The 27569-nt window shown below is 34.0% G+C and overlaps 2 protein-coding genes across 2 annotated transcripts in view; one reads left to right on the forward strand and one right to left on the reverse strand.

Annotated features, from left to right (window-relative positions):
• sdk (sidekick cell adhesion molecule) overlaps positions 1-8507 on the forward strand; it is a 270789-nt gene extending 262282 nt beyond the window's left edge. Inside the window, exons 33-35 of the mRNA XM_081750916.1 lie at positions 276-438; positions 3483-3781; positions 4392-8507. Of these exons, the coding sequence (XP_081607042.1) occupies positions 276-438; positions 3483-3781; positions 4392-4634 (705 nt within the window). The 3' untranslated portion in view covers positions 4635-8507. The remainder of the gene's footprint in view (positions 1-275; positions 439-3482; positions 3782-4391) is intronic.
• Positions 8508-11639: 3132 nt separating this feature from the next.
• Positions 11640-27569, reverse strand: part of l(2)09851 (WD repeat-containing protein 1 l(2)09851) — a 35854-nt gene continuing 19924 nt past the window's right edge. Inside the window, exons 5-8 of the mRNA XM_081750918.1 lie at positions 26174-26345; positions 23929-24097; positions 20535-20705; positions 11640-12857 (exon numbers count right to left, since the gene is read on the reverse strand). Of these exons, the coding sequence (XP_081607044.1) occupies positions 12720-12857; positions 20535-20705; positions 23929-24097; positions 26174-26345 (650 nt within the window). The 3' untranslated portion in view covers positions 11640-12719. The remainder of the gene's footprint in view (positions 12858-20534; positions 20706-23928; positions 24098-26173; positions 26346-27569) is intronic.

A 27569-nucleotide genomic window follows, 5' to 3' on the forward strand; every position in this document is an offset into this window, starting at 1 on the left:
CATCTTTTCCTGGATCCTTGTGATTGCCCATATTTCACTACCGTATATTATTGCTGGTCTTACTGCTGTTTCATCTACACGGCCTTTTAATCTCCAACTTACTTTTCTTCATCACATAGTACTCTGCTGATCCTTTTTACCTTTTCTTTTTCTTTCTTTAATCGCACAGCATCCTGCCGGTCCTTCTATAGTACACGGCGTCACTAGTAGTAGATGACATTTATATATATATAATTTTTTTATTGTTATTCATTGTATGATTTGTTTCCTTGTAGGTGTTAACGCCGTCCAAACTGTATCTTGACTACAGTTACCAGCACCACGAGCCATTTTATCGACGAACTTGGTTTGTTGTTGTATTAGCTGCCATTTCAATTATCATCATTATAATGATAATTGCCGTGCTTTGTGTGAAAAGCAAAGATTATAAATACAAACGTAAGTATACGGCAGTGATTTATTTATTATACATAAAAAGAAAATAACAGTTATTAACTTACGAGACCGAAGACGCTTGTAAAATAAAATAGGATCCTGCAGTTATCTTCTGTCTCAATGCATGTAACTTTTAATGAGTTCTTGTATTTATATACAAAGTTGGATTTATCTACTTTCTGAATGCATGTAACTTTCAATAAGATCTTGTTTTTATCTTTTTTCTGAATGGATGTAATATTCAATAAGATCTTGCATTATCTTCCATTTCAATGCATATAAAGTTCAATAAGATCATTCAGTTATCTTCTTTCGAAATGCGTATAACTTTCAATAAGATTCTGTAATTATTTTCTTTCGAAATGCATATAACTTTCAATAAGATTTTGTAATTATCTTCTTTCGAAATGCATATAACTTTCAATAAGATCCTGCAATTATCTTCTTTCGAAATGCATATAACTTTCAATAAGATTCTGTAATTATCTTCTTTCGAAATGCATATAACTTTCAGTAAGATCCTGCAATTATCTTCTTTCGGAATTCATATAACTTTCAATAAGATATTTCATTTTTCTTCTTGCTGATATTCAATAAGATTTTGCAGTTACCTTCTGAATGTATGTAACGTTCAATGAGGTCTTTCATTTATTTTCTTTCTGAATGCGTGTAACATTCAATAAGATCTTGCAGTTATCTTGTGAATGCATATAACGTTCAGTATGATCTTTCAGTTATCTTCTTTCTGGATGCATGTAACGTTAAATCTAATCTTGCGTATATATTCCTTCTGAATGCTGTAACGTTCAATACAGTATTGCATTTATCTTCTTTCTAAATTCATACATATAACGTCCAATAAGATCTTCTATTTTTCTTCTCTCTGTTCAGTATAATCTTCCAGTTCCTATTCAGTTGTCCAATGATCTTCCAGGTGTTTCTAAAGATTCATAAGGAGTTCCTTTCTTTTGTTATAATCAGTCAAAGGATTGATATCTGGATCCTTCGTGTAATATAAAATAGTTTTAATTTCTGGATATCTGATGTATGGTATGCTCTATAATAGACTCACAACAGTTAATTTTCCCAGAAGGGTTCGTTTATTTAGTTTGGTATTTTTATTTAATTTTTGTGATATTTTTTCGATGTATGTGAATGGTAGGATTGGTCGTTGGCCAATATACAAGGGCGCCCATCAGGCGGGAGCAAGGTGGGGCGCTCGTCCCCCTAAGAGAAAATCGTACTTGGGAATATCGAAAGCCCAATAGAATTTTTACATTAGTTATAGCAAAATTTGAAACTATATTTGGAACCTCGCTTATATTTGCCCCCACTTGGAAACCACAACATGGGCGCCCTTGCCAATATATGTCAGGATTTATATTTTGTTGAATGTTTGGTATGAACTAATAAATGTGAGTTCAACGTATTAATTGATTTTTACACTTGAATGACCGTGGATGAGAGCAGCAGCGGCTCTCGAAATTCTCTCTCTAGTATAAATACTTTGGCATTATTAGGTTAATCATACCATGTAACTTTTAAAAAATGTGCTAGTCGCTTTCATTACTTCATTTTAACCTACAGTGTTATCTAAACACTTGTAACAATTTATACTTAAACACCTTTTTTTTTTTTTTTTTTCATAAAAAGAATATATTCTATACAGGTATATTAAAGTGCATTATTTCAACAGTCTATAAAGACGTAAATATTGCGGATCTCTTGGATAAAATCGTAATGGACTATGCTTAACGAAAGAAGCATTAAATATTAGAAAATGAACAAATTTTGGGTTATTAAAATTCTGCAAGTGCTCTTTTCCTTAGAATAACTATTTGTAATGGTAATAAAACTTACAACTTAATGTTACATTCTTGAACGGAAGCATTCATCTTATTATTCCTTTAAAATGTAGGTTCCCAGCTTTTCTACGCTTACTTCTTTACACACCTACTCTAGAAAATTTGAAAACAATTGCTGTTTCACTTTTAGCCCCACGTAAGTCCAAAAGACGGTATACAATTATACGTATCATATGGTAGTGGACTTTTATATTTTTGTGGAGATAAAAGTATGTTACACTTTATCTGAGTAACAAAATATGACAAAAATGTGATGCACTGCATTGCACTAAAATCACATAAAACTGAAGTTAGTCCTAAAATAAACGCACAGCAAGAAAATATAAGCATAGAATAGCATTGTGCTTATATTGCCTTTCGAGTTAAACGTTAAGTAATACATTTTTCTCAGACAACGTGTCTTAAATGAGTAAACGAACAAAATTAACAATTTAATATTAGTCAAACTACCATACAGCCGTAAGAGTTATTGTAAATTACTTACTACAATGTTTCATCACATATATAGGCAAGGAAAACTATGAAAATAAGTGAAAATGAAATGGATTTTTCTTTTTTAGTTTAGTGCCCCACGGTTATGTCCTTTAGAATAAGGAGACTATCGATTGAGGTAATTGAATGATAGTGAAATTAAAGTATGTGTGCTTTCCCACTGGGACTCGAATCCGGGACCACGTGCATCAAAGGCACACTCACTAGCTATTAGACCAGCGGGGAGGGAGCTATATGAAAATTGGTGTCACCACTACTACTACTACTAATAATAATAATAATTAATAAATAAATAATGAAAGGAAAAAAGCAAACACAACTTTTCAAACAATACACCGATGATATTCCTAGTGTTCAGTAGGACAAAAAATCGGTTTTTGTAGGACGCGTACGTATCCTACTTAAGTATTGCATTAATTATGTATGGTGTTTGTAACATATACTACCTTTGATTTACAGCTAGAAGTGGTTCATTGATAGCTCAGTTGTAGAGGAAGCTTTAGATGTAATCATTAGAAATTTGCATAAAATATGTTGAGATACATTGCTTCGTATTTTTTTACCACTTAATACAGCACAGTGTGCAAGTTGACTATTAAAATTAACCTTGTCTCCTTTTATTACGTCATCATTGGTCAATATAAGCTGTAAGTTATAAAGTGTATTGTTTTATCTTCTTTATTTCTTCAGATAAAGCTCAAAAAGCTTTAGAAGAGTCAATGAGAATGGACGTGGATGATCATGAACAGATTCCTGCTGAGGTATACCAAGCGTCGCGGACAAATACATTCAATAAGCGAAATTCGTTGGGACGGAAGAGCGTCCAAGGAGGACCTCCGCTTCCAATGATGGGGAAGTCTCCTCCGCGGCCAAGTCCAGCGAGCGTCACGTACAACAGTGATGATGAGAGTGTCAAAGGCTATGACGAGAATCCTGATGACAGCAGTGTTACGGAGAAACCTTCAGAAATTAGCTCAACAGATTCACAGGTAAGGTTTCTTATTTTAAGTTCATCCTGATTATCGAATATAATCCATCTTACGAAATAACTTTAATGAGATCTTGCTGTTGACTTGCTGTTGATCTAGCTGTTCACATAGGGAAAAGTGAAAGCTTTAGTTTTATCTCCTGATAGGCTAGAACAGATGAATGATTAATGAAAATGAATGGTTATGAAAGAAGTGGTGCAATGAAAGTGTGGTAGGAAGTGGGAAAAATCCTAAGAAAATCCACGGACATCATGATTTCATAAATCTCTCATGGCTGGAATCGAACCAGGCTGGAATCTTAGCAAATATTGTTGGTTTTGCAGTTTTAATATAAGCTGTGTATTCTGTAACACAAACAAAAGGAATAACATGGAAAAATCTGATTGATGAACTGATAGAGATTCGAACCTCAATCTCTTGCTTGCTAGACGGATTCTGTACGGAAGCAACAAACAGGAAATTGATCGTGTCGGTAGTATCTGAAATGATAATTCGGGAAGCGAAAGAGCCATCACTGCAGCAGTCAGATTCTTCTCTGTGTTGTAGCATTATTGTATACATAATAGTATTACGAAATAACAATAATATAAATCTTTTTTGTATTTTGCAGGAGTCTGAAAGTGAAAACGAAAGTGAACATTCCGATCCACATTCCTTCGTAAATCACTATGCCAATGTAAACGATTCGCTACGGCAGTCGTGGAAGCGGCAAAAGCCAGTAAAAAATTATTCAAGTTACACTGATTCTGAGCCAGAGGGCAGTGCTGTAGTGAGTTTAAATGGTGGACAAATAATCATGAACAATATGGCTCGATCTCGTGCTCCTTTGCCAGGATTTTCATCATTTGTTTGACCAGTCAACATGTGATTGTCCCTTTAGCCCTCCCCCCTACTTAACAGTCATATATAGACTAGTGCTGTGTGATAGGAGTAGAGCGTTATTTCTACTCATCCAACTGTGATATATTTTCATGTTCCATGGTTATGATTGGCCTGGTACTTGAGTGACTATTTTTTATTTTCCAGTTCTTTTATAGATGAATACCATACGTAGATACTTGTGGGAATTGTAGCTCGTTTTTTACTGCCAGTGCTGAGTTCAAAATGAAATAATACTTAGTCAATAGACTTTGCGTCCGTCAATGCAATTCCATTGTAAATAGCAATGTACTGTATGTGGTTAATATTAATAAATGTATGAGTCGTAAAATAACAATGATAATATTGCTGTTTGTGCTGAGTGATGAGAACTTACAAAGATATGTTGTAATAAAAGAAAGTAATTGCTAGCAGAGATATATATTCGTTAAATTAAAGTAATGTTAAACTAAAGATCTTTTCACAAGGAAAGGACATTTCTTCGGGCCAAAAGCTGCAGAATAAATTTAAACTATACGTAGGCGCATTACTTATCTTTCGAATGAAATCCAATTTTATTTTGCTGCCTTTGATTCAAAGAATGTCCTTTCCGTATGAAAAGACCTTTAGTCATGTCCTTTAATCTGGGGCTTTTTATGTGTTCTGATAGTTAAGCAGATCATTTCCCAGTAAAATGAAAAGGCTGGAGGTTTTAGTAAGCTTGATAAAGTATAGAACCTTTTTACTTTTCGTGATACAAAGCACCTTTTCTTAATTTCTTTTCACATCTTTCCTTGTTTTCCCCCTTCTGTTTTTCATTCCTATCTGATACCAGGACATTCGAATTGCTTATCGATTTTGAGTTCAATTAATTTGTGTTCCTGGAAAAGTGGATTGTTTAGGATATTTTTACTTACATTATATATTTTATCCTACTTATATATGGTTCAGAGATGTAAACTCGAAATATAATTTTGCACGACATTGAGACTAAGTTAATTAAAGTCTAACTCATTCGAATGAAGAACTATCCGTCTCAGTCATTCCAGCAAGTATAGAACGTAAGAAATTAATGTAAGCAAAGTGTACGAATCTAATTCAGGTGTCTTTATTTCTTTCTCCTTTAAGACAGACGATCACGTTTGGCACTTCGATTATGTCTCTGTGTATACAAACGTTCGTGTATGTTAACTTCTGGCAACAAGTTTTCGGTCGCGAAATTTCAAAAATCTGATTCGGTGCGCACTTCTTCAAATGTAATTATTTATCAGAAAAACGTGCATCATTCGAAACACTCTTATAGTTCATTCACATATGCTGAACTTACATTTACTGTATGTTTACTCTGAAAATGTTTTTATCATTATTTATTTATTTATTTATTTATGTACGTCTTGCAACTAGCTTGGAATGTTTTAAATGTTTGCCTTATTTCTCTTGGGACGATTGATTATAACACTACATAAAAGTATCATTCTAAAATGTAATATAAAAATGTTACATAATCTTTGAAAATAGTATAGTATAAATTTGGGAGTGAAAATGTGATACGTATTTGTCGAAGAAGGATTGAAGAATGTGTGAGGGGTATTACTGCACTTCTCTTACGTCACCTTTGAGTTGCGTGGTAGTCAGTTTGTTCCGAAGTTATGCACAGAATTGGTCAATTCTTTCAGACGATATTGTCAGAATTGGTCAATTCATACGAAACTTATTGACAGAACGATATATAGTTTGCATATACTTATTTCTACGTATTTGTATATCATCATTACTCCTAAATTATTAGGACTGGAAATTTAACTTGCGAGATTCTATGTATTAATAATTGTGTAGTAATTGAATCGGAGATTCTGGGGGGCTATCCCAAATTTCAAAATTTCCAGTTTTCAAATTCCACTTTCCTTAACAAACAGACAAACAAACAATTGAAAGTCTTTCTTTGAATATTATATGAAAAAGTTACAGTATCTTCAAAACGATGTATCATTTAATACGCTGTAGTAATTAGTGTGAAAATTGTAAAATAATGAGACAATTTAAGACAGAGAGGCAGTTCCGAGAGTATTAGCACCACCTTGATAAGATTTTCTCATTAAAATCTTGTATACTTAATAAATATACTTATTCCTCCAAGCTTGTGTAGGATTTAGCTGTCTTGTGTTTTTTTTAGAATGCACCTCTTTTGAATTTGCCGTTTTTGTCCCAAAAATTATTTTCCTTGTCAGCATAACTAATTAAGAACAAACAAATTTCATTTAAAGCTCACTTATATTTATGGATCAAAACTTTTTGATAGTTTCCATCGATCTGTATTTATTTCATAATTTTGTAAAATTATTAGTTTGATCGATGTATATTTTTGTTTCAATATGTTAGAATACATTCCAAGTTTTGTAACAACATATTGTTAGAAACATCCATTCCGTTTTATTTGCTGAATTAATTTCACTTTGCCCGAGCAAGAACATAGTAATCGTAACAAAACAAGTGTAGCATTACGGAGAGTGAATTTTTGTTTAAATACCTCCTTTGTTACATTTTACAAAATTAATTGGATTCATTTGACTAGGCATTTTCAAAACGATAATTATTTTGATTTTACGTTCCATAATTACTCTTATAAGGTAGTGAAAATTAGAAACGACGTGGAAATCGTTAACTTATTTTAATCTGAATATGGTTTCGGTGGCTGTATATATATTTAAAATCGTAAACAAAATATAAGGAGGGCTAGTAGTCTAGTTGCCCAAAACTTTAAATATTGGAATAATTTTCTTCATTAAATTTTAAAGAAAGCACATTGGCTGACTTCGATAAAAATAACTTTAAAAATACTCCCCCCCCCCATTTTTTTTCAAACCACTAAAAGTACTTTTCTCCCCTCGTTTCAAATATAGTTCAAGCATAGTTTTCTAATTCATCAACGTAACACAATTCTATCGTGTGGCTAAAATCTTAGTTTTCAGCGAACAATAATATTCAAACACTCATAGAAAATACCAAAAATTTATTGGAACTGAGTAGCCGTATGGCCATTCGATTTTTAAAAGCGCAATTATTAGAATATTTACCAAGGTATCACGGGCCGGTTTCACAAAAGAAGCGAATCAAGACTTGGTTTTGTACCTGTGACGTATTCTCATCAGATCAGTACTTAATTGTTCGAATTCTTGGTTGCTTTATTTTCCGTATAAGATTGCATGTAGCTCTGAAACTAATTCTAACAACAATTGCGTTTCGAAAAAGAGAGAGAGAAAAAAAATAAAGCTTTGAGTGCATCTTGTTGATCATATTTATATATCATTGTAAGTTTTCATAAATCAGCACACGATCGATGAGAAGAATTTCTTTTAGCTTGTATGTAATTTCTGTTCTTTGTATGTATGTGCGAAAAAAAAAAAAAGAAAAGCTTTCAAATTTTGTATGTATGAGTGTTGTTTTCCTTTATTATTATTATTATGATGTGCAGAAAGTATTACAAACATTTTGTAAGTTAATTGTGTTTTTATGTATTTGTAGGTGAAAGAACTGATATTTAAAAAAAGAATTACTGTATGTTTGAAATAAAAAAAATATATTTATTGCTACTATTGTAGAAACTTTTATAATATTGTTGACTTCATGCTCATTTTTTTCTTTCAAGAATGAAGTTCTTAAGAAATAACTTTCCGCTTTGAGGTACCATGTAAATAACCAAAACTATGAAATTTACATTTCCATACACATACACTGAGACAAAAAGACCTGTTTTATATTGTCAAAGAATGTAGTAGAAGAAGTATTTCATGATGCCACGCAAGAGTTCTTATAAATTTTGTATGCCATATGCCTTAATAAAAATGTGTGACTTTATATCAGTAAAATATATTTTGTTTCATTTTCTCTCAAAAATAAGATTTGTTAGACTAAAAAAAAGGTGGCTAAACTTTTTGACGTGAAGATCTTGGGCACTACACCATAGCCTCTTTGCTAATACCATCAAGGCGATTAAAGAAAATGGGAAATTTTGAAAGTTGTGTTGGCAACAATGAACGTTTAGTAACACTGAATAACGTACGGCAACCTGTCAACGACACCCTGGCATTTAGATATCATGAATGCTTGGACTTGGGAGTGGTGGGCACGTAGAATTCCGCTATTTTAATTTAGAACGCCACGATCGTGTTCCATCAGCACATGCAATTAAAACATGTATACGTAATTTTGAACGAACTGCTTCAGCAATGAAAAAGAAATCTCCAGGCCGTATGCGAACCGAACAATGTAACGAAGAGACTGCATAAATGTTTGCGTAGAGAAGCAGCTCATCTGCAAGATATCTCAAAACAATACATTGTACTCTGTGTATTCTAAAATGGTAATGTTTTTACTATTAAGTGAGATAAATTAAAAAAAAAAAAAAAAAAAAAAAAAAAAAAAGTTTTCATGATTTTTTTTTTTTAAATTTTCAAAATTTCCCGTTTTCTTAATTACCCTGTATTATTTACAATATACTTAATTATGCTACTAAACTTTTATTTTGTACTTGAAAAATGGCACGGCTTTATTTCGAAGTAAGAAAAAAAATGGGAGTAATGCCTTTCCAAAGTACCTTTCTTTGTGACAACAGTACAAGCGTTCCACACCAAACACGCACATTTATTCTTTGACATAACAAAGAAGAAGCCGTGTTCCCATTCTTGATGGAAATGGTACGTTTTCGGCCTTTTATTAAAAATCATTTTACTTCAGTTGAAACTTACTTAAAAACTAGAACATACGAAACACACTTACTCGTTCAACAACATTAAATATGCCTAAATATTTTCAGAACTTTGATACATACACGCATCTGTCCGTCAGTGATACTATTAGATAATATCAACTATTACTTATTTGGGTCACCTTAGTGTGCAAAGATTGGATTTCACGTCGCTCCTTAAAAGTATTCCGTTTCATTGTAGAGATGAAGGTACTCAGAAAACATAATTCGCCCGTTTATTTCTACCTATGTTTATCATCTCGCTATTAGAAAATATTACTTTTTTCTAAAACGTTCCATGATCTGCCCGATATTCAGCATTTCGCAAGGATAAACCTTAGTATAGAGTGAAGAGCCACTGGCGTATTTTGTTTCAGGGATGGAGGGGCTTTGCTAACTATGTACCTGGAAATGTGAAAATTCTGCAAGATACTTCGTTTACTTAAAGTTTCGGACGGGAGGAGGCTTAAGCCCGAAAGCCCCCTCTTAAATACACACCACTGTGAATAGCATTAGATTTCACCACTATAACATTCCTGTTATTTCATTTACAGTTTTGATTTTTCTGTGTAATAACAACATGAAGACCAATAACAACAAAATATGCTAGTTTTGATGATGTAAATATGGTTGCGGACAGCAGTTCTGACAAAGGAACATTCCGATTTGGTGAATTCAATTGCTGAAAATGATTGCTAGCATTGGATTCAGCACCAAAAGAAACAGAGAAAAAGAGGGTGTTTAACGATGATGATGAAGAGTTGGTGAAGAAATCGGATAATGTTGAACTTACCCGATTCCTTATCCCTGATGGTTGCACATCACTCATACAACCGTTGGACGTGTTCTTCCATCCGTATAAGAATTTCGTAAAATATATAATAGACACCACTTTCTGTCGACTTCAAAATTTGACAACGGGACAACTTCATTAACCCGCATTTTAGCACTTTTATAACGCGAATACTTTGTTACAAATCTTTTCTTATTTCCTCTTATAATTGGCGATTCAATAAGATGTTCGGGAAGTTTCTGCGCATTGAAAGTAACACAGTTCTGAAATACTTTATATAAAATGTGTTAAAATCGGACCTTTTAGAACGTAAATACATGTCATATATCCACTTCTGGACGTCAGTGCAGCAAAGATCCTTCCTCAAAATATACACGGTGGTCCATATATCTTGAAATGTTCTTGTAAATTTTAAATACATAAAAAACGCCAAAAGTTTCTATGATGCAAATACCGACACGGAGACATTATTTGAAATACTAACACAAATAGTGTTCCCAACCTAACAAAAATTGTATTTATTTAAATGTGCATATTAAACGAAAACTTACAATACTACACTTATTATTCAATGTTACAAACTCAGGATGCTATAGTATAAAATTGTTAAGACTCTACATCAGTAATAACGCAAATAAGAGGAACGGTGTAAATGCATATTAAAGTATTTTAGTATTAAATAATATGACCATGATAAAACAGATCTCGAAAAAGTGCTTATGTAGATATTACTCAAAGACATAAAAATCATAATTCTGTCAATATATTTAAACCGTTCTATGAAAAACACATGTAGAGATTGCTACACTGCTTAGAATGACGTATTTATGGTAATTTTTAAAAATGATTATTACAAGTTCTCACAATTACATAATTTTAAGCAGTGTTGTAAACTTTACCAATGATCTCAGGCAAGAACAGTTGGAGATATAATTACTGTAAACTTCATGTTCTTCACATCTATTGAGAACAATTAACGTGATTGAGTGTGACACCTACGCATTCGATCCTAGCTCCCGCCAAGTGGGCTTTCTGGTGGACTAACATCGTATGCGTGGGTTTTCTCGTGGTTCTTCCGTTTCCTTTTACATTCACCATTATCCATTTCATCATCGTCGTCTCCCATAGCCTCGGTTCATAATTGTGGCATGCAAACCCAAAAACATCTTACCTAAGTAGTTTTTCGAAATGAAATGAATAAAGATACCTAATGTAAGCGTTCTAACAAGTCAGTAAATGACAAGTGAGTTTCTTTTCATACAATGGAACTGTGGTAGACTTACAGCTATGCAAATTCAATACTAAAACCGCAAATAATAAATCTACATCATAATACCAGGACAGTACTATCCAAAATTCGGTCACAATTAGAGACGACAGACTCTAGCTGTCACTTCTTTAAATGCAGGTTAGAATCCAGTAGTCAGGAAACGAACTTTGTAAAACAAAACAGTAAACAATACTACTTTTTATAATAAAAATATCCTTTATTAGCAACGTTCTTTCGTATAAAACAACTTATAGAAAGGTTTCTTTAAGAACCAGATATACCCCGAATAGAACTCCAAAAGAAAAGAGTGCTTTTAACAAGAGGTTTCAACTATTTCTTAATAACAGAACGAAACATTTTCTATAATGTTACATCAGCGACAAACATATTCAACAAATGATGACTTACTTTACATATATTGCTGCTTTAATGTTTTCTCCAAATTTTGGAATACATTCTACTATATTTTCATCAAAATTCATTCTGGATTACCACAATTTATACAAAAAAGAAAATCACTAATACATTACGTAAACTATCTTCTGATAACCATTTTGATTATCTACACTACTAATATACGTCTTGTAGACAAAAGTTCTTTTGTTTTATTGGAATCGATGAAAGCAGTGAAACCCTAACTGATCCTTTTCCAGGGAAAAGTTGAAACTTGAGTTTTACGAAAATCATCAAATTTATTTTAACATTTTTGTTTAGCAAAATTCAAAAAGGACTAAACTTGGGCAACGATCTCGAATTGTTGGCAATTGTGATAAACAAAAGCCGACTAACGTAAAGAATGAAAAAGTTACTGACTGAACCAGGACTCGAACCCGGGATCTTCAGCATACTGTGCGTAGTGGTTAATGCATTGGCACGGCATGCCGGAGGTCCTGGGTTCTAGTCCAGTCAGTCACTTTTTCACTCTTTTCGTTAGAATTCGCACCTATAGATGATTTGGTGTGTAAAATAAAAAATCGGTTATTTCCTTATTTCATTAGTATAAAGGCCGACTAATTAAAACATTTATTTTTTCGCAAATTGAAATAAACATAATGCAAAAATATTTTCATAGCTACAATTTGTAGTTCATTACGGTGACTTTTGTTTGATATTGTCGCACGCTTCGACTGAAATTATATCAATTATTGAAATTAATTTTGCACTTTGCTATAATAATAATAATTAAAAGCACTATCGCAACTTAAAATACAGTTTTCCTCTTGCAATTCTTATCACGACATTCTGGCTCTTAAACTAAGCAAATATACATATATTATACGCTGATAGTCTTAAAGACATTGAATCCACTGTGAGCAGTACTAATAACGAGGCCAGGGATCTGCGGATGCCAATGCAATTCTTTTATATCTTCTTGGCCTTGATGAATGAACAACAGCTGGGGAGGAACATCCTGAAAGTACAACAGGCCAAATATTAGTCAAACATAATTTCCCAATAATGTTTCAGATCCATACTGAACGGAGATATAAATAAATCAACAGTAATTTTCTCCTTGTATACAAGATAAGATCTTTTCATCTCTTAAGTATTGACACATTAACTGTCATACAAGTTGAGTTTAACTCACGCTAGTTTTAAGCCCAAGACCTCACAGCCCAAATATAAAACTCATATGTATCTTTACTTTGGGAACCGCGTGGTGACTCACGTTACCACATTGTGATTTTTATGTAATCTGATGGGTCGCCCACTGGGCAAAATTCGTATTTTCAATGTTGCAAACTAAGGACGCAAGAGTATCATCCAATCCAAATTTTTGGGCCTCTACAGCATTAATATTAAAGTGAGATAGACGAGGAATTCACAACCAAAGTATTTGAGTGCCTAATACTATAATCATGATATGAAGGATTTCAAATGAATACGAACGAAGTTAAGAATAGTGGCGACGATTGGACATAAAAGTGTGGGGAGCAAGACATGATCTGTATATTTGTAAGTCAATGTTAGTTTTCCTGTTATTTCTAACACTGTGTTTCACGGAAGGTTGTACAACTAATAGGATATTATTCTCTTCAGTTAAAACACCTTATACCGTATTTCATAATTTATTAAGTTAATTGACAAGAGCAACGCAAATAGGTACTAGCCCTTTGTTTAATAACAAATTTGCAAAACAAATAAATAGAAAGAATATTAATCACAGCAATGAATATTAAGCAGGGTTGGCAAAAACCATGATTTTTTTGGTTTAAATAATTTGCTCTATATATTTATATTACATATGGACAGAAATAAGTTTATTTTGCCTTGGTGTTACTATGTGACAACAGGGTTATGCTGGAAGGGATCACATAAGCTTAAAGCGGAATCCAAACCGCTTCCCAGCTTACATCCGAGAGAAATTGTCCTCCATTTGAACTCGAAACCGGGACTAACTGACTACAAATGCGATGAGTCTGTCGACTCACTCATGAAGGACTCCTGATAAAAATACGCTGTTCTGATCTTTACATATTTGTTAATATAATTGTTAAGAGTCATTTTAGGACAAAAGATAAACAGTTGCACCAGGTGGAACCATTATACAGAATTACATATATATATGTATCGGGGAACTCCCGCCTTAGCCATTGTGAAAATCCTGTTAGCACTTTAAAATGCAAAGCAAATTCCGTTATTGCTTTGCATGTAAAATTTTAAGGTTAACGTATCATAATCAGTTGGCTAAAACTGAGAGTATTAAATTACAAATTTAGTTTCTAAATATCATTCAATAAAATTAAAACAAAGTCCAATCCAAGCTAATGTTGGAAGCTACGTAGGCAGTCGATAAATTTTGCCAATGTCTATCAATATATTTAACCAACATTTTCTTCTTTATAAAACAACAGGCATTAAGGCAAGCAGAAATATACAATTTGGTTCCATTTCGTATATTTAGACGTAACTGCCTTACGTAATACCGAGGTTATTAAGGAGAATACTTACGCTTAAAGTGATATCCGAACTGCTACTTTGTTTACACTTGAAAGAAGGGTTGTGGTTCGACCGAGAATTGAACATGGAACACTTTGATTAAAAGGTGACAAGGAGATAAAATTAATGCGGTTCATATGTGGAAGCATCATCATGAAGTTCACACGATTTAAAACATTTTTTCGTTCTCTTTCTTTTTTGGTTTAAATAAGTTTTTTTAAAACCAGCTGGTTTAAACCACCTTCGTTTAAATCAGCCAACCCTGATAATAAGACTTGTTTTGTAGGTTATATTGAAACTGGAGATTAATGAACAACTTATATTTTTAAATTCACACATGCCATTAAATGTATATTATTACTCTTAGAAAATGAAAGACAGTAAATACTACAAGCATATGCTACGACATTTAAAGAAATATGCAATTGCAATATTAATTGCTCTGAATTGCAACTAAAACGCAATTCCTATAGCTTTCTTAACTTCACGGGAAGACAAATAATCAATACGTACTCACGGAACGGCAAATATTACATGGCACCATTTTTTCTATGAAGCAGTAATACATACAAAAACTTCACATTTTAAATGAATATATACACATTAAGGGGTCACTTAAAAAAGGAGTGGGCAACTGCCCCCTCTTGCCCCCCCCCCCAATCGCCGCCCCTGGTTACGAGGGATTGAAAATTTGACTTGTTTTAAAAGCCTTTATTTCGAAAAACTGCTTAGATAATATGTATGCATAAATGGTTCTCAATAGACTTAAGGATTACAATGCCGTTTGCACTAATTTGGTATCTCAAACTGTTATGGAGATATGCTTAAAATTGTCATTCCGAAAACTTTGAGTAATTTGACCTACCAAAAAGTATTGTTGTAATATTACAATGCAAGGGAGACGGACAATAATGCATATCCAAAGTATCTTAATGTCAAATACTACGGTCATCATATGACGTATTTCAAACAACTGGAAAGAATGTTACAAGGAAGTGAAAATTTGACTTTTTCAAAGGACTTTATTTCGAGAAAGTATTTAGATAAGTATCATATCCAATTATGTACGTGGTTTTCAATAAACATAAAGGTCATTATACGGTTTTCTTCAATTTGATATTTCAAACCATGCGGGAGATATAAAAAAAAAGGTAAAATTTGATATATTGTTTAAAATGGCGTGTTTGTGGGAACTTTTTAAAACAATTTTTGATTTACTTTGCTTCTATAACGTTATAGCAATACTTTTTGATAGGTGTGATTACAATAAGTTCTCGGAATTACATGATTTTAAGCAGTGTTACACAGTTTAACATTTTTACTGTATCTCGAGAAGGGTTTAAAATTATCAAATTGCTGTCAACAGAAATGTGATCATTTATGGAATTGGATTAGGTACTTACCTAAGCAGTTTTTCCAAATAAAAGCGTTTGTAAGAAGTCAAATTCTCAATTCCTTCGTATTCATTGGAAATCCATCATATTGTGATCATATTATTAGGCACTAAAGTATTTTGGGTGCGTATGTCTACGTCTGTCTCATTTGCGATATTATTGCTATAGAAGCCACCAAAATATGAATTTTGTGATACGTTAGCATCCTTAGTTTGCAACACTGCAATTCAAGTGTAGCATTGTATGTTTCCCTTTCACATGTAGATTTGAAATATGTAACAACATGACGTAGTAACATTTGAAAAAACTACAACTTTATGTTGAGTTGGCAACACTGTTAACCTTGAGGTAGCACAGAGTATGCCAAACACTATTCTCCTGCCAATATTTGCCTAATACAAAATTTCAATGTTTTCTATTTAAAAGTTTAAAAAGTTACAAGAGCGTATCAAAATAAATGACCCACTCTGTACTTACACATCGAGTGTCTCAATCTGGAGACATAGGCTAACTTTATTGAGTAAAGACGTGATTTAAAAAAAAAAACATTGTACGCAAAATGACACGGGAAACGAGTACGGGCACACTGTTGTGCGAGAGAACTTAAAATTTCCAAGTATTATTGGTATGAGGCCCCAGGAGAACAGCCCGGTGAACTGGCAAAGTGGCTTTATCACATAACATAGGGCACCTTACCAGTGCGAAGGCAAACAGGTAGTGCGACTGGAAAATTCCAAAATTTTAAATTAAAAACCAATAATTTCCATTTTTCATATCTTTATATATATATATATATATATATATATATATATATATATATTCATTATGTAACGAAAATCCACTGGTGAACTCACCTGAACAATTAAAAAAGTCCATATGCACATAGGGCGAAAACCGCGTTCCAAAAATGAGGAAAGTGTAACTTTGAGGTTGCCTAGCTCGAAAACCATACGATATATTAAAGGCGGTTCAACAAATATCACAGGAACTAGTACACTATCTATCTAAATAGCCATGTTTTAGAGTTAGGTCGTACCGGTGCAACGAATTTTATAGAAGGAGCTGGGGTATCGGAACCCTGATTTAAGTACGGATAGGAAAAAAGAAGATATGTTTTGATAGAAACTGTCTAATTATCGATTTACTTAACTGTTGTGCCATGTACATGAGTATTATCATTTGTAAATTTCTCATTTTCACTAATTTTAATATCTGCAATTATGCAACCACACATAACAGAGTATAACGTCAAAGAAAAGTGGTTGATAACACTTGCAAACCTAGTTCGAACGTTAAATATCATTTGATGACGGTCATCTAAGCAAGAAAAACGTCACGCAAATTATTTAAGAGATATTGAAATTCGAAATGTTGTCAAAACGGACATCAGGGCAAAGAATTCAAAAACTAGTTAGCGAAGAGCGTAGGTTCTGCAGTTCAGATGAATGTTACATTTATGTTAACAGAGTATGTACGTGTAGTACGTGTAGGCGGACCAAAATGAGCATGGAAAAATCATTAAGAATAAACTAAAATAGCGTATTTAAGATGACAGCTGATTCTACTTGTGTGAGTATGTAAATACAATCTAGAACGGTGTAAATGGAAAGAAGAGAAAGCTTGTATTTAATGTCTCAGTTTCTATCCGTAAGGTTCAGGAGTTAAGTGAATATTGAATGTGAATGATTACGGAATCACCTATAAAATAGGAAAATAAGAGCAGGGTGTCTACTAAAATTCCAAACTGAAATTTCGTAACTTTTTCGTGACCTTTTCTTTACCAAATCATAAAATTTCCTAACATTCTCAAGAGCGAATTCGGGTGCGAATTAGCCGAATTTTCATCCATGCGATAGAAACGTATTTTGCTTGCGATTTGGTAGCGTCTAAAGCCGACCATAGACATTTTTGGTGGTGAATTCTTACGTTTTATAGAACAAAATTTTCCAATCTGTACTTACATTTGCACAGTTTTTTTTAAAAAAAATCGTGACCCAAACGCTAAATTTCGTGACTTTCATGACCGTTTTCGTGACATTCGTGACTTTCGTGACCGATAGACATCCTGAAGAGGAAAAGGGAGTAAGTGAAATGAGACGAAGACGAGATATTAGCATTTTTGTGGGAGTACGGTTAGGTCTGAATGCAAATTATCGCCTTTAGAAAAAAAAAAAAAAAAGTCCCATTGTCTCGTTTTCTGAGGTTTCATTTCTTTAAACGGATACATTTTCTAACACGTTAAGACCATTAGATTCTACACTATTTCTTTTTCAGCTCAAATAAAACCGACTTACGGATTCCGAAACCTCATTGAACTCTGAATAACAAAGGAAAAAGTACATTAAGCAATTTATGTATAGAGATCATAAACATAGTAAACATACCTTGTATTTGGTTTAAAAAAAAAATGCTATTTTTGTATTTGGTGCACACACCTGCACGTGTTAAATCTGAATAGATGTAACTGGTGTCGTCCTCTAGTGGGCGTGTTCGATTTTGCTGTAATTCTCGTACGCAGTTTAGTTGAATAGAACACATGATGTAGTGCGTAACGATAGATGTTTTAGTGTATGTTCGTCTCTTGTGTGGTATTACTCAAATGGGATCAATGTAGGCGTATACATTTAATGAAATGACTGATATGCATCTTATGTATGGTCGTTTTTATGGGAACCGACATGAAGTACAACGACTATATCATGAATATTTTCCACATCGTGTTCTTCCCAAACATAGTAGTTTTGCTGCTATCGATAGGTGCAGGTAAGGTAATGGCGTGTTGTGAAATGGGGCGAAAAACTTAATGGACCTGTTTTAATTGATCGGACCTATTGGGCCTGTTTTCATTGATAGGACCTTGGATGCTGCACAATATGGAGGTATGCTTGAAAACACTGTTATGCCACTTTTGTTGAACGAGGAAGGGTGATTTCATCAATATTGGCCACAAGATGGGGCACCGCCGCATTATGGTCATAATGTAATCGATGGCTCAATGAACACTTCCCCAGTTGCTGGATAGGTCGGCATGGAGCAATTGAGTGGCCAGCAAGGTCCCCCGACCTAACTCCGTTGGAATTTTATCTTTGGGAGTGCATATCAAAGCTATTGTCTACAAATGTAAATTTAGTGACGTTGACTACCTGAAAAGGAGAATCATTACGGCCTGTGAACAAATATCATCAACTATGCTTCGCAAAGTGCACAAGCACTGGGTCACATGGTTAAGGATACGCACAGAACAGAATGGTGGGCATGCTCAACATGTTATGTGATTGTAATTATCTTGTGTGTGTTAGCTCTTTCTTTTCCTGGTTATTAAAGAATACGTAGTGTGAGATGTTACAAAGTTTGTTTTTTAATTTAACTGTATCCTTCAATTTGAAACTTTGCACAGCACATTTCAGAGCAATTCACACATGAGATATCCTAAATATATTCACAACTTCAAAACTATCGCAGATTTTGGAAAAATAACCTTAGCGTTGGGTTTCTCTTCGAACGAGAATGATGTTTAATATGTCATACGACCATGTTGCCATTTAAGATAAACGAGTTGATTCCAAGATGGCGGACGACAACCTTAAACACGTCATAATGTTTCCCCCCTCGCACCAACATTGATCCCAATTGACTCCGGATTGACTGCATTTACAGTTTCTGAAATATTTAGCCCGGTCTAGATTTTGTATTTCAGTTTACAAAATATCATCTATCAATTACTTCGGATATTTGGACATTTTCCAATATGGCGGACGAAGAAGTTGTGGGATTTTAGTATGTCATTTAAATAATCCTTACCAACATATATGTCAAATTTTAACTTGTTAATAATTACCTTCTAAGTTCAATAAAATTTTAAATCAATTTCATGGTAGTTTTCGGAATTTGAGAATTTAGAGATAAATATTTCTAAAAATATGTGTTTTATAAACAATTGTTTCTCTATAAAAAAATATTGTGTTATCTATGTTCTATAAAACGACATTAATTTTATCTCTTTATGTTCAACCATAACAAAAAATATTGCTATTTTTATCTGGGTATTGTTCATTTGACACTTCCAGCGACCATTTTCCAATATGGCGGCGAAGGTCACGTGGGATTTCAGGGGACTTTTAGTATGTTGTTTAGAACGTCATTTCCAACATCTGTACCAATTTTTAGCTTGTTACTAATTTGTTCCTTACTTTTTGGTAATTTGACTCAACTATATTTAGATAGATAGTGTACTTGCTCCTGTGATATTCCTTTAACCGCCTTTAATATGTCTTATAGTTTTCGAGCTAGGCAGCCTCAAAGTTACACTTTCCTCGTTTTCGGCATCGCGTGACTTCAAAACAACGCGGTTTTCGCCCTTTGTCCATATAGGCTTTTTTTATTTATTTAGATGAGAGGATTACACCAGTGGATTTTGGCTACATAATAAATAAATCCCTGTGTGTATATATACGCATTTTTGTAGTCTCTTTTAACAAAAATCGTATCACACTCTGTTTTTTTATTAAGATAAAAAAACAATAGACAAGTATTTGAGGAAAAAAAATTCATACCACACTAAATTAATAACAAAATGTGCATAAAATATACGGAGCAAAACGAAAATAGAAAATAATCCTTCAAAAATCAAGGTGCGCTAAATACGCGAGGAAACGTGTTAATTAAAATTTCACTCACACGTGCTCATACTGGGACTACGCTCAAAATTTTACTTTTCCTTCAGACGCTTAGAAGAGGAAGAAGCTATGTAATACCTTAATATCAGCTTGACCACCTTCTGCTGTATCCTTCTCAACGGCGAGATCCCACAAAACGATTTGGTCATCACTTCCACCGGATGCAAACACTGATGCGTCTGTTGGATGCCATTCAACGGTGGTTACAGAATCCGTATGATGTTTGAATGTAGCTACAGGTGATCCTTTCTACATCGAAATGAAAAAGGAAGAACAGACATTATAAATTTTGTCTCCCACCTGTCAATAAATCTGAAATTACATGCAATCAAATTACAAGTTAATATAATAGGAAGGAAAGTACAAAAATTCTCTATTTAGGTCTTCTGCTGTGCTTTCCTTTTCTCATGTAGCCAAAAAAAATCAAGGGCTCACTGCATCGGGTACGATGCCTTCTGTAGTATTTATAATTTTACGATTAAAGGTTCATAAAATGAATGAACTGCATATTTATTTTTGAACCTTTCTGCGGTTTACTTACGATATCCTATTCATCGTTAGTTCTCTAACATTAAATATTTATTACGACGATGTTTTCATATCTAGATATCCCGCTAAGCATCTTCATGAATCTTAATTACTAAATGTTTATTGAATTCAAAACAGTATAATAAATACATAAGAATATAGCAGAAATCGTATTGATCTAACCTCAGTTCAAAGTTTCTGAACTTTTGGGGATTAAAAAAAAAAGGTACCAATAACATCTCAAAATCTAAAGAACAGCTTTCGGAGGATCGCAATTTTCACTTTTCACCTTTCAGTAAATTCTCCTTACTTATTGGGTATGAGAAAAATTCGAGAAAAAAATCCTAAAGAAGTTTGATATTTGAACAGTGTTGAACGGTATGGCCTCTAGGATTCTGAACATTTGACGAGATGGACGTACTCAAAATTATTGTTTTCTGTTAATGAAATGTTATGGGGACTGTATTGAATATAATGCTACGGCTCGTTATAGTTTTGTTATTGATCAACATAAGTTATTTAAACTTTTCATGGTACCAAAGGGGTTCTTGAAGAAAATTACATTAATCAACATAGTCTCCAATCACAGTGGTACATTTGCGTCATCACTGAATCAAACTGAAATCTAATTTGGCAAAATTGAGGTATGGACTTCCAATCACGTCATCTACGTCACCAAATCGATATTCTCGAAGACTGTTTTTCAAAGAGCTGCACAGATGGAAGTCAGAGTGCGCCAGATTCGAGCTGTATGGTGGATCAGGTACCAGTGACAAACCCTATTTGCAGAACGTCTGCGAAACTTACGTCGGTGCAATGTCATGCTGAATGTAGCTGCCCTGAAGGTTTCTAGCTTGTCTCTTCTTCTTAAAGATTTGTTTAGCTTCATAAAGTACCACAATGTACGGCTCAAATCGTTACCGACAGTTACCGTGAGTTTTTGTGCACAACATTGACTTTTAAATTTCCTAGACCTGACATTTCTCGGAGGACTAAGCTTTAGTTTCTGAATTACGCACATCAACCCACGTTTCATCTCCCCTCACCATACTGACCAAGAATATCTTTATTTGCTCCAAACGCCTAGAAAAGTTCAGGTCAGACCTCCCCTGTCTGCCCTTAAAACCAAATGTCAGCTGCCTAGGGACTTTGTTTCGAACACATTTTATGATATTCTAAATTATTAATGAACGTTTGTATAGTATTATGACTACAGTTGAATTGTGCACTACACTCTCGGATCTGTATTCGTTTGTCTCCGTGAGTTAATTCAAGTCTCGTGAGATTTGCATCAGTGTTCACAGTGGATGGTTTCTTAGTTAAGTGATTTGTCGTTCATATTGGCTTTTCCTGCTTCAAACGTCTTCATCCATCTCTGCACATTGCTCTGGTCGATTGTTTGCTCCCATATACCTTTTATACTTAGCTGTGGATCTCGGCCAGGTCACACCTCCTTCATCAAAATCTCTATGGCAGCACTTTGCTCATACTCATCACTAAGCAGTTGCGGAAAGTTAACATCTGACAATTGAACAGAATACGTGAAGCGTTAGAGGCGCTGTTGCCTAACGCTCTTCAATAACAGACATAGCAGCTCTGGTGACAAACTTACAACGTTTAACAAGTCATAATTCTATAAATGCAATAACAGGATTATTTGTAACATATGATTTTTAAATAACAAAGTTAATGGTACTTGGAATTTTTTGACAAGATTCAATATTCAACCACTAGCAACAACGCGGTCAGTGACCTTGGTTGCCCAGGAACAGAGGAAAGAACACCCCAGTGATTGACAAACAACCTTTCCCTTTGTTTTGTTTACAGCACGTACAGCTATTACTTGGACGCTAGCTTGCCTTAACTGCACAATACCTCCAATGAAAGAAAAAAAAATGTAATACCTGTACACGTGAAGCCTTACTCCATCACTATACAAAGTTTGAAGGAATATGTTGATTAATAACCAAACAATGAAGGACTTTGCACTACTTTCGGTACGACTTTCAAATTCACATTACGCTTTGAACTTTTGGAATAGACTGCTGATCTCAATACTTGCAAAATTGATCCTATAAACAAGAAATAAAAATCAATAATACAGTGAAACCTCTCAATGGTCAACACTGATGAAACATGATATTTGCTCGTACATGAGAGGTGTCTATTGCAGAGAGGTTATACAAATTTAGAATACTTACAGCTCATGTAAATGTACGCAGTACACAGTAAATATGGGGTAATGTCGACATATTGTATTCAATGTTCGAATTACTGGGGAGATGACGAGTGTCTGTAAAAACGGAAAAGTATTCCTGCAGGATGTGTTTATATGGTCGTTACTGCAAAATATAATCCTTGTGTAATAATTTTCTTCTCAAACACAAGTCATACTTGCATAAAAATAACTTAATTTGCTTACTGCCTGTGTTAAAAGTAAAAATAGCACAATACGAACATCCAATATCATTTGTAAATATTGAAAATGTACACAGAAATAAGGTTTATAATTTTCTTGGGGAAAAGTCTGCAATAGCTGTGTAATCCTGCGGACACAAGTTTCTGACCAAAATTTAGTTCTAACTGCTGGATCTGTTGAAAGATTCAATTTCAAAAGTATTTTCAGTCATTTTGAAACTGTAGAAGTATTTTCTGTGCTAAATACATTTGAGCTGAGAATAATCCTGTCCATTATGAGTTGATTTCTAAAACATTTGAGGTAAAAGACGACTGTGTCCGTATCTGAGAGTATCCATAAATAAGAGGGTATTATCTCATAATAATGCATACATTTTTGACAAGACAAAAAAAGTTTGTCCGTATTATGGAGGTATCCGCTGTTGAGAGATTTCATTGTGTTACCGGTTGGTTGACATGCTATACATAAATCAAATAATGTCACAATCTGCACGGTAGTATGAACAATTTGAAAGGTCTATGTTACCTGAAACAACCGTAAATCCCAAATCAACAATCGTCCGTCATCTCCTCCAGATACAATAAACGGATCATTCCGGTTCCAGTTGATCACATTAATGTCGCTTTCGTGTGCATTACTTGCCGTAAGCATACATGCTTTGTTTGGTGCTGCTCTTGTGTCCCATATGCGAATACTATTGAAAAGAAGAAAAAAAAAAAAAGAATTAACACAAATTCAACAAATAACAATTTTTCACACAAATATAAAAGGTTAACGTACACAATGTTATAAACTATGTGAATTATCACCACCACGTAAATATTATGGCACGCATCCTCGAAATCGATACATGATCGGAATTTATCTCAAGGGTAACAGAACACTTAATAGTGAAATGGCTACAGAGACAATTGATCAAGTTTGAAGATGACAGGTCTCGAGATTCTGTAATCGAACTTTCTAGGAATCGAGGCCAGCTAGTGTGGCGGGGAAGGCTCTGGGGGTTGATCTTGTGTGATGGTCTGCATACCCGGCAATTAAACCGGATCCAGTATCATCTAGCAGTGAAAATTTCTGTCAGTGAGTTGGGAGGAAATCTCGAGATTTCAAAAAATGATTGCTATATAGTTTTTCGAAAATCGGCATCGCAGTGTAGTTTCTATTTGTTTATTGATGAGATTTTTGGTGGATTTCTTGCGGAAAATAATATAAAAATTGATGTTCAGTTGAAGAAAGTAGTGTTAATTGAATCCGTACGATCGATAATTCTGTTTGATTTCGCAGCAAAGTTTAGAAATATAGTTTCCGTAAATAGGAAGTATTAAATCGTGCAAAATATTGTTGTATGTGCATAATGTTTGAATTAAAAGATTTACAATAGTATACTGAATGTATTTCAGACACTGTGTGTAATTTTCCCCCAAAAGCCCTAAAAATATAGATCACCTATTACTGAGTAAACTTTTAGTGATGACATTTACTGTGAAAATAATCGACGTAAATTACGGGTGTGAGTACGTATGTGTTGGAATTCATACAAGATCATTTAGGTAAGTATTGCATCGAATTATATCAATCCTTTATATATTTTCCCGTATCCTACACCTGTGTACGATACTGAGCAATATCCTCTCTCTCTCTCTCTCACACAAACACACACACACTTCCTAAATTTACATATACTAATGAGAGATGGAAACAACCGATTTTTTATTTTACACACCAAATTCTCTATAGATGCGAATTCCAACGCAAAGAGTGAAAAAACGACTGACTGGACCCGGACTCGAACCCGAAACCTGCAGCATACCGTGCTGATGCGTCAATCACTACTCCACCCAGTCCGGCCACCCGTATGAAATTACAACCGTCATAAGGTGCTCGGTATATGGAGGACTGTCCAATCACAGAGGGGTCTGTGATACAACCCACATATTCCGAGATGAGAGCACCGACCTCGAGAGTAACGCATCGGCACGGTATGTCAGAGGTCCCGGGTTTGAGTCCCAGTTCAGTCACTCACTTTTTTCACTCTGCATTAGAATTCATTTCTAAATTTACATTGGACAAAATACCATTTTAAGGCATTTCAGTTTTCTTACTAGGTGTACTTTATTTATTGGCAAACACCCTCCAAACTTCTCTCTGATTGATGCTTACTACAGCTAGTTCTCTCATATCTAATACTGATAATTTCTTAAAAAATAGTTAAGAGGTCAAGAATGATTTGATCATGTTTCTGCAACTAAAATATCCAAGCTATGTCACTGGGAGTACCAGTGTACTACCGTCATGACTTTTCTTGTACTGCAAGTAAATCCACACACTATTCACGTTACATATGAAAAGTCAGTTTTCTAATTCGGCAAAATTTTCTACCTGGATTTTAATATAAGATGAGATGAAATATAAGGAGAGATTTCATCAGTTGGGAAATGATCGACCATCCTGTTTACAGTCCTGGCTTGAGCAATGTGATTTTCGGATTTTTTGCCAAATCAAGGAATACCTCAGAGGACACCGTTATAACTCGGATACAGACCTGCAGGCTGCTATGCAGAACAGTTTGCTTCCCAGCTTTAAGGACTACTTTTACTAAGACACTCTTCAGCTGATATTTAAGTGAGATAAATGCCTTACAGTATGTAGCGAGTTTATGTAGCCAACTTCTACAATAAAATCTTTCTATGGAAACGAACCTTTTCATTTGATGGCCCCACATATATTGTAAACGTTAGTAATACCGCAAGAATATAGTTAACAAACCAACCTCCTATCTACTGAACATGACGCCAAGACATTAGGCTCATTTGGTGACCACTGCAGATCTTCCACTGAGTCTTGATGGCCAATCAAAGGTCTCTGGTCCACATGCCAGCCACCACTTTGTTGGGGACGCCAAATATGAATATTACGCTTACAGTCGCCAGTCGCTAGTACCCCTGGAAATGTAACATTAAAATAAATTATTTTTACTTTTTTTTTTTTTTTTCACGATATACAACGAAGTTTAATTATACATTTTTTTTAGGAACGGATTGACATTTTTCAGCTTCGAAACTATGTAAGACCCGGACTTTCGCAAACAATTAGGGTCCGAACTACTCCTTCGGTTTCATCTAAGGTTTTGTATCTCGACCAATGATCAAACTGGGATGATACGAAACACTTTTGTGATTCGAACAAACAGTTAAAGTAATTGACAGATATAAGATTACCATATTTCTGCAACACTGTGGTGAAAGGATTACTTTCACTCCTTCCATCAGTAGAAATTGCTTAACCAAAACAAGAACCATTTTTTTTCCCCATTCCTGTTGGATGTATCTGTAATGATGATTGGGAAGGAACACATCTTCTTAGATCCAAAGATTATATATGAACTGTATGCCGTGTTAATGCGCTTTACCAATACTCAAGTATATTGCAAATTAAGGCTATATAAGTAATTTAAAAGTATAATATTATGATTATGCTATATGTTACCTATGATTAACATAAAATGGGACATACACGAGAGGTATTCTAATCATAGCAATAACCAACTTTTCTTAGAAATTTAGGTATCTAATTTGTACACCAATATTCATGAATATTTTGTTTATGGTGAAATGAAAGAATAGAGTTTTAAGGGAAGGATTTTAATGTGTAATTTTATGTTTATTTGTGCTTGTTGAAACTTCCTAAGCACTGACTTATGATCAGACATTGACAACGATACAAGTACATATCTTAGACTTACAGATGATTGTTAAATAGACGCCCAGTAGATGATACACTTATATGTTTCTCTAATTGTGATATTAGCTCTAAAAGTATTGATATGATGTTTTTGAGATTTTTGTCGCAACTACTACCGACTTACGAAATCGAAGTAGTTCTTTTGTTTCTCGACTTGTACTAAGATCACATGCACTTACTGTACTCGTGGCGAAAACGTAAGTACGTGTAGCTACAAATATATTTTTTTTTTTTTCGTCATATTTGTCAATGCATGAACTTATACGATGACTTGGAAACAAATTTAAAGACAGAATAACATAACAGTTTTTTACAGATAAAGAATGCATCAATTAATCACAATTGAGTTTTGAAATATTCAAAGTTTCTTTGCACTGTTCTTTGAACATTTGAAGAGTAATGAACTAAAAATACAATCATGGACA

Source organism: Thermobia domestica, chromosome 3 (assembly GCF_964235325.1).
Source record: "Thermobia domestica chromosome 3, izTheDome1.hap1.1, whole genome shotgun sequence".
NCBI lineage: Eukaryota > Metazoa > Arthropoda > Insecta > Zygentoma > Lepismatidae > Thermobia > Thermobia domestica.